Source organism: Grampus griseus (assembly GCF_964374135.1).
Source record: "Grampus griseus genome assembly, chromosome: 8".
NCBI classification, from domain to species: domain Eukaryota; kingdom Metazoa; phylum Chordata; class Mammalia; order Artiodactyla; family Delphinidae; genus Grampus; species Grampus griseus.
In genome coordinates this window covers 83,875,481-83,884,606 of record NC_139002.1, presented here as the reverse complement: position 1 = coordinate 83,884,606, position 9,126 = coordinate 83,875,481, and the positions used below count along the sequence as shown (strand labels likewise).

Genomic DNA, 9,126 nt, shown 5'->3' with positions numbered 1-9,126 from the left:
TCAATATATCTACCTCTTACCTATCACTTTGCTTCTCACTGAATTCCTTCTGTACTGAGACATAAAGAACCTGAGCTTCATTAAGTCCTGAGACCAGGTGTGCAATTTCAATTAAAAGACAGTGGGTTCTGACTTACTTCACTCTGTATGACAGACTCTAGGTCTATCCACCTCATTACAAATAGCTCAATTTCGTTTCTTTTTATGGCTGAGTAATAGAGAAAAAGACAAATACCGTATGCTAACACATATATATGGAATTTAAGAAAAAAATGTCATGAAGAACCTAGGGGTAAAGCAGGAATAAAGATGCAGACCTCCTAGAGAACGGACTTGAGGTTATGGGGAGGGGGAAGGGTGAGCTGTGACAGGGCGAGAGAGAGTCATGGGCATATACACACTAACAAACGCAGTAAGGTAGATAGCTAGTGGGAAGCAGCCACATGGCACAGGGATATTGGCTCGGTGCTTTGTGACAGCCTGGAGGGGTGGGATGGGGAGGGTGGGAGGGAGGGAGACGCAACAGGGAAGACATATGGGAACATATGTTTATGTATGACTGATTCACTTTGTTATAAAGCAGAAACTAACACACCATTGTAAAGCAATTATACCCCAATAAAGATGTTAAAAAAAAAAAAAAAAAAAAAAAAAAAAAAAAAAAGACAGTGGGTTCAAGTCCTAGCCCATGGGTTCAAGTTGCAACCTGAGTTTTGGCTGACTAAGAGTCTTGGTCCATGGGTTCAAGTTCCATTCTGAGTTTTGGCTGTGTTTTGAGTCCCAGCCCGTGGGTTCAAGTCCCAATCTAACTTTTTGCTGGGTTCAATTACCATCTGAATTGCAAGGTTTCAGAAGCAGACCCAGAGATGACCCAGATGTTAGAATTACCAGACAAGGACTTAAAAAAAAACAAAAAACTGTATTAGAGTATCTAGTCGAAGTGGTACACGACACTAGAAAGGAAAAGATGAAAGAGACATGAAAACTATATAAAAAGAGACAGGAGAAATACTAGATACAAAAATTATATAATAAAGAGTAAGAATTTCTTTAATGAGTTTATCAGCAGGTGGACACAGTAGAAGGAAAAATAAAACCAATGAACTTGAAGACAGGGTCATAGAAATTATGCAAACTGAAATAAAAACAGAAAAAAAAAAGACTAGGCGAAAAAAGAACAGAGTATCCAATAGCTGTAGTACAATCTAATATATATGTAATTAGAATCCCAAAAGAAGAAGGAAGAATGGAGCAGAAAAAAAAAATGTGAAGACATAATGGCTGAAAACATTCCAAAACCAAAGAACGAAAGATATCAACCAAAAATCCAAGCTCAGTTAACCCTAGATAGGATAAATGCAAAGTCATCACATTTTAGGCACATGCCAGAGAAACCACTAAAATCAAAAGATAAAGAAAAAATTTTGAAAGCAACCAAAGAGAAAGACACATTAAAAAGAGGATATGAATTACAGCTGACTTCTCATCAGAAACAACTAAGTAGGAATATTTCAAATAAAATAATAACATTATACTATGGAGTTCATAGCATATATGGAGATAAAATATATGAAAAGAAGAAAAGGGAAGGAAGGTGGTAAATGGAAGTGTACTGTTGTGAGGTTCTTACACTGTGAAGTAATAGTATTTGTTGAAGGTAAATTTGATAACTTAAAGATACATATTATAAACTCTAGAATAATCACTAAACAACATATATATTAATCGAAGCATAACTAAATATTCAACAGAGAAAATAAAATATCAAAAAACACAATTCACCCAAAAGATGCTAAGAAAGGCAAAACAGAGGAACAAAGAGCAAACAGGACAAATCCAAAAAAAGATTATAAATTTAAACCCAAACACTGCCAATAGTTACATTAAATAGAAATTAACTAGGGAGTGGGGGTAATGAGGTGTTGTTCAAAAAATACAAAAAAACTCCCAGTTACAAGAGGAATAAGTTCTAGGGATCTAATGTATAGCATAGTGACCATAGTTAACAATACTGTATAGTATACTTAAAAATAGCTAAGAGATCTTAAAAATTCTCACCACACACACACGCAAAGATAACTATGTGTAGTGACAGATAGGTTAACTAACTTATTGTGTTAACCATTTCCCAATATATATGTATATCAAATCATCATGTTGTACACCATAAACTTACCCAATGTTATGGGTCGATTAGATCTCAGTAAAGCTGGGGGGAAAATGTAAACGGACTAAACACTGCCAATAAAAAGGCAGAGATGGACAGATTGAAATTTTTTAAGATCCCAATTACTCACTATATACAAGAAAACACACATTAAACATAAAAGAGACACACTGAAAGTGAAAGGATAGAAAAAGATAAATCATATAAACACTAAGGATAAGAAAGGTGTGTGGCTAAGAAATATCAAAGTAGACCTCAGGAAGAGTACTATCAGAAATACAGAGGGGAATTTTATAATGATCAAAGGTTCAAATTCATGAAGACAATCTTAAATATATAGCTGTACATAATAAAAAGGATCCCAAATAAAGAAAACAAAAATTAACACAATTAAAGAGAAAAACTGACAAATCCACAATCACAGGCAAAGACGTTATGCCCTTCTCTCAGAAACTGATAAAACAAATCGACAAAAAAAGAAATCAATAAGGATATAAAATATTTGAATGCTATCAGCTTGACTTAATAGACATTTATTAGACATTTATTATTAACAGCAGAATGCATATTTTTCAAGTGCATGGGAACATTCACTAAGATAGACCAGATGCTAGGCCATAAAAAAGTTTTAATTAATATAGAGGAATGAAATCATACCAAATATATTTTCTAATCACAACAGAATTAAATTAGAAATCAATAAAGAAAGTTCTGAATATTTTCCAATATTTAGAAATTAAACAATGTACTTCCTAGTAACCTACAGGTCAAAGAAAACTATTACAGGAGAAATTTTAAAACAGTTTGAACTGAATAACAAAAATACACATATCAAAATTTGTGGGATGTAGCTAAAGCAGGGCTCCTGGCTTAGAGAGAAATTTATAACTTTAAGTGACTATGTAAGTATGTAAGAAAAGAAGATAGGTGTACAATGAATGATGCGTGTTTCTACATTTATAAACTAGGCAAATAAAAGCAAGTAAGTAGAAGAAAGGATATCATAAAATTAAAAGCAGAGACCAACTGAAGAGAAATAACAAATATAAAAATATCAACGAAGTAAAAGTTGTTCTTGGCAAAGATTAAAGAAATAGATAAACCTCTAGCAAGCCTCATCAGGAAAAAAGAAATAGATAACACAAATTACCAATATAAAGAATCAAAGGGAAAACATAACTACATAACTTAAGCAATAAAAGGAGAATAAGAAGATAGTATGAACATTATGACAATAAGACTTCTTAAATGAAGTGGAAAAATTCTTGAAAAACACAATTCACCTATGTTGACAAAACAGAAAATAGAAAATCTGAATAGCCCTATAGCCTCCAAATATAATTAAATTCATAATTGCAAAATTTCCTACAAAGAAAACTTCAGGCCCAGATGACTTCCCTAGTAAATTCTATTAAACATTTAAATAAGAAACAATGGCAATCTTACACAAACTTTTTCAGAAAAGACAGAAAATGGAATCATTTCCCAATTCTTTTATGGAGCCAGCATAACCATGACAGTAAATTTAGACACAGACATACAAGAAAAGAAAATTATACCAGTATACACCATGAACCTAGACATAAAAGAACAGCAGCTAGAATCCTGCAATACATAAAAAACACAATACTTCATGAACAAGTAAGATTTGTTTATCCTAGGTATGCAAAATAAGTTTAACATAAGAAAAATCAATATAATTCAGTATATTAATAGGTTAAATAAGGAAAACTAATACATGCAAACTTCAAGAAATGTAAAAAAAAAATCTAATAAAGTTCAATACCCATTCATGATAAATACTCTCAGCGGCTAGGAATAGGAAAAATTTCCCCAGCCTGATAAAGGGCATCTTAAAAAACACAGCTAACACTCTATTTAATAGTAAAATATTGAAGGTTTCCCCCCTAAAATCAGGAGCAAGGCAAGGATATTTCCTCTCACACTTCAGTTGAACACTGTAATAGAAGCACATAACTAGTGCTTTAAAGCAAGAAAAATAAATAAAAGGCATACAGATTACAAAGAATTAAAGCTCTCTTCATTTGCAAATGGCATAATTGTGTTGGTATAAAATTCTAAGGAATCTACAAAAACAGCTACAGGACAACTGACAAGCAAATTACCAAGACTGTGGGATACAAGATCATTATATAAAAATAAACTACCAAAAACATTTCTAAAAACTAGAAATAAATCTAAAGAAAGACGTGTAATACTACACTGAAAGTTCTAAAATATTTCTGAGAAATTAAAGATGACTCAAGTTATGGAGAGATCTAACATATTCATGGATTAGAAGACTCAGTATTGTTAAATATTACTAAATGTCCATTCTGCTAAAATGGATATATATTCAATACAGTCACAATTAAAATTCAAGCAGTATTTTTTAATAGAAATGTATAAGCTGATTCTAAATGTCTACGTACATGTAAGCAATCTAAAATAACCAAAATTAATTTGAAGAGAAAAATAAGATTAGAGAATTTAACTTTATGTGACTTTAAAACTGACTATAAACCTAGAGTAATCAAGAAAAATGTATTAGTAAAAGGATAAACAAATATATTCAACAGAATAGGGTCCAAAAATAGACCCATCTTGCCAAAACAATCCAATGGAGAGAGGAAAATCTTTTCAATAAATGAGGAACAACTGGATATCCATACTTAGAGAAAAACAAAAACATGACTTCCTATATCACACGATACATAAAAACCAGAGGTCTAAAAGTAAAAGCAAACTATATATCTTCTAGAAGAAAACACAGGAGAATATTTTCATAACCTTCTTAGAGAAGACACAGAAAGCACAAATCATAAAACAAAAATTTGATAAATTATATTTCACCAAAACAAAAAACTTCTCATCAAAAAGCACCATTAAGGAAATCAGCTGGCAAGCCATAGGCTAGGAGAAAATACATACACGAGCTCAAGAATATACTTAATTTTTAAAAACGAGCCTTCACAAAAGAAAATTATACAGATGGCTAAAATCACATTAAAAAAGAGCTTAACATCATTAGCCATCAGAGAAATACAAAATAAAACCACAATGAGATTTCACTATAAACACAGGAGGACTGTGCAGGGGTTCTCAATGAGATACGGAGGTTTGCAATTTTTAGAGCCAGGAGACATTTGTAGTTGTTACTGGCATCTAGAATGCTGCTAAACATCCTATAATGCACTGGACAGCCCCACATAACAGTTATCCTGCCCAAAATGTCAATGGTGGCAAAACTGAAAAACCTCTAATAGATTAATTGAAAGAGACTAATAGCATCAAATATTGGGGAAGATGTAGAGCAACTGGAACTCTCTGATATATTACTAGAGGGTATGCAAAATGGTTCATTCACTCTGTTTGACATTTGACAGATATTACCATATTAAGTGCAAATGGCTTCTTGTCAAATTAAACGCCAAACGGCCTACAAGGCCCTGCATGATCTAAACCCAGTCTACTTCTCCAGCCTCATCTCTCAGTTAACTGAGGCACAAGGATGATACAGTATTAGGAAATTTTTCAAAAAAGTCTACTTGATGGGCTTCCCTGGTGGCGCAGTGGTTGAGAGTCCGCCTGCCGATGCAGGGGACACGGGTTTGTGCCCCGGTCCGGGAAGATCCCAAGTGCTGCGGAGCGGCTGGGCCCGTGAGCCATGGCCGCTGAGCCTGTGCGTCCGGACCCTGTTGCTCCGCAACGGGAGAGGCCACAACAGTGAGAGGCCCGCGTACCGCAAAAAAAAAAAAAAAAAGTCTACTTGATTTTACTGACAGAAATCTTAAAAATCCTGAGACAAAAGAAACCTTAACATCATTTAGCTCAACTTATTACCTAAAGCAGAGATAAATAATACATTCTTGACAGTGAAACATCTACTGTCTCTCACAATGAACACTAAGTTATGCCAAAAATCTCATAGATTTATTTGATAAAAACTAGAGAAACAACTAATGTTATATAAATAATGGTCCTCTACTCTTTTTGTAAACTGAGTTAACTGGAGACCATTATAGTTAGTGATACTGGCTTAATAAACCCCACAATATAGGCTGAAAAAATTAATATGGTAGTTTAGAAAGATACTATCTATTTATAAATACCACAACTCATTTCACAAAAGAATGGAATCAGGTGAAAAAGTGTTTAACTGGCCTAAGTCAGTATTATTCAATAAAAATATACTGCAAACTATAAATGCAAGACACATATGCAATGTTTAAAAAGCAGATGAAGTCAATTTTGATAATACATTTATTGTATATGCAAATATATGCACATATATTATGTACAAAATATGCAAAATAGCCAATATAACCAAAATATTATCACTTCAACGTTTAATCAACATAATATTTTTAGACTATTTTATATTCCTTTTCTGTACTAAGTCTTCAAAATCCAATGTGTGTTTTATACTTACAGCACACCTCATTTTGGACTAGCCAAGTTTCAAGTGCATAACAGCCACATGTAGCTAGTGTCTACTGGATGCTAATGTCGCTTATAACATGACACACTTCAAGGAATTTTACATGGATTATTTCATTTAATCCTCCCTGAGGAACATACAGGGGAAAGTAACTTGCCCAAGTTCTCAAGGTTAGTTAGGGGTAGAATCAGGATTTTAACTTAATCAGCATGACTCAGATCTGGTACAAACCACCATGCTATCTCACCTCAAATCAACTTTTTTCTTTTACAATATTACTGAAACTTTCAGTTAACCAAATTAATACTTTGATTCCTGCTTTGATATTACATATTCATTTTACGGACACCTAAATTTCCGGTCACATAAAAAACCTGATTTTCCCCCTATGATTTAGAAAATGAAAGAAAAGACTTACCATTAATATGAGTTTTTGATACTTTTGCTTCAGGTCTGACACACTTGCAGATGGGTCTGCCTCCAGAATGCTGTACCAATCCTTTTTTGGTATCTGCTCAAATGCCATCATCCCTCGAACAAGAAGTGGGCCTTCTCAGATCAACTGAATAGAAATATTAATGACAATTCATTACGGTTTGAGTGTATCTAAGAATTAACTAGGTACAGCTTCCCTAAGTTCTGTAATATTTAATTAAGTCACGATTATAATGCAAACCTGAAGTATATATTTTCATTCAAGACGCCCCAAGAATTTCATATATGAGTATACAGACAAGTGTGAAAAACCTGATAGCTTCATGATATACGCTTACATCTTAAATTAATAAGTATACAACAGCATTAAAAAAAAATAGAAATTGATGATGAACCCGAATGGTGGATGACCCTCTAAGCAAGGTTATTTCTGCTAGTCTCTTGATAAAAGCGACACACAGTAAGTACTCACTAAACACACTAGAGTTTAACAAATGTTTACAAAAAGAATAAATATTCTTAAAAAGCAAAACGAAGAATTAAAATGAATTTCGGAGCATTCCCTCTTAATGTCTCCAGTTCACTTCTTTTCTTCCAGATTACCTTAAAAGAATAACATGCGAAACTGGCAGTCAGCACCGGCAGGTAGAGAGCAACAGTCCCTCGGTTATCGGAGAGGCGCTCAGACCTCGCAAAGAGCTCCTGAACCTGTTCACTGGAGGATACGGCAGCCCTCCAGCAACCGAAAAGACCCCTCTAGGAGCCCCAGAACCAGGAAACCTCTTCCCACAGCCATGAACTTAACGAGACATCCGGGGCTTCCTCAAAATTGGGACTCGGAAATCCTCTGCATTCACAGTCGGCTCTGTAGCCCAGCCACAGGCCGGTACTCTCTCCTGGCTTCACTAGATATCAAACTTACCAAACTTAGTAGAGCCACAGGCGCTCACTCCTCTCCGGCCGCCTTCCAAACCTCGGAATCCGTTTCTACTTCCGCCGGAAGTCATTGCCCTGACGCGATCACGTTTCTAGCCGAGCCGCAGTGGCTGAGGCACCGATCGGAAGCGCCGTTCCGCCCCCCTGGACGCGGTCGCTATGGTAACCCAGTCGCCGCTTCCACGGAGTTTACCAACCGTAAGTGCCCGAGCTTTGGAAAAAGGCGTTCTTCGCCTCGTTCTAACTCGCTCTTATCCTGGCTCCCCGAATGTCGCTTCTCTTCTCTTCCTCAGCGAGCACCCCCATCCCCCGGGCTTCCTCCGCCTTCCCCAAAGCTTCCTCCGCTTACTCTACCCAACGCCGAACGTAGTACTATGGCGGGGGATGGGGGGGTGAAGTGGGGGTACTGTTGGGATTGGCGGGATGAAAAGGATGAGGAGAACTGATTCCTCCCGTCTCCCAAGACTTCCTTTGGAATGTTCTCATTTCAAAATTAAGAGAACTAAAACGTATGCTGAGTAAAGTTTTTCAGTTTTAATATTTTTTTCTGGAAGAGATGTTCAACTTAGTTATTTCTTTTAGATTTTAGCAACCAACTTGAAAAATGAAAACTTTTCAAAATCCTTTCACTCTCTTAGCAAGTCGTCCTGTTCCCAGGGTAGCCATGCTATCTTTCAAGCTCACAGAAAAAGCAGAATAAAACGCTCGCTTTGAGACTGTTGTTGGGCACTCCAAATGGGCACTTAGTTTTTTTGTTAGCTTTTTCCTTCTTCCCTCTCCCTTTCATTTGTTCTGTGTTCCCTTGTATTCTCAAACCTCTGTGCTGCTTACCTTATATTGACTATTCTTTCTTGCACTGTACCTGGAGGTGAAAATTCATCTTAGTTCTCCGCAGCATGATATAAATCTCACTTGGAGATGTTAAGGTAGTTTTTTTGTTGTTACTGCTTAGATTTGCTTTCCTTCTTCTTTTTTTATCTTTCTTCTACCAAACCTCCGTTTGAGAAGCCGTCAAGACAAACCCTAAGCACATTGAAGAAGATATTTTGATATGGTCAATTATTTAATGATGGTATGAACAATAAAGAATAACTGGATGATACAGGAAAGTTTAAAAATCTAAAGAGAAAAGTATAGTTTAGGTTCT

The 9,126-nt window shown here is 35.4% G+C and overlaps 1 protein-coding gene across 2 annotated transcripts in view; it reads right to left on the bottom strand.

Moving 5' to 3' along the window:
- Positions 1-8,027, bottom strand: part of DNAJC24 (DnaJ heat shock protein family (Hsp40) member C24) — a 62,686-nt gene extending 54,659 nt beyond the window's left edge. For both annotated transcript variants that reach the window (XM_082659870.1, XM_082659869.1), the window contains exons 1-2: positions 7,966-8,027; positions 7,027-7,170 (exon numbers count right to left, since the gene is read on the bottom strand). In XM_082659870.1, the coding sequence (XP_082515996.1) occupies positions 7,027-7,137 (111 nt within the window). In that variant the 5' untranslated portion in view covers positions 7,138-7,170; positions 7,966-8,027. The remainder of the gene's footprint in view (positions 1-7,026; positions 7,171-7,965) is intronic.
- Between the last annotated feature and the right edge of the window lie 1,099 nt (positions 8,028-9,126).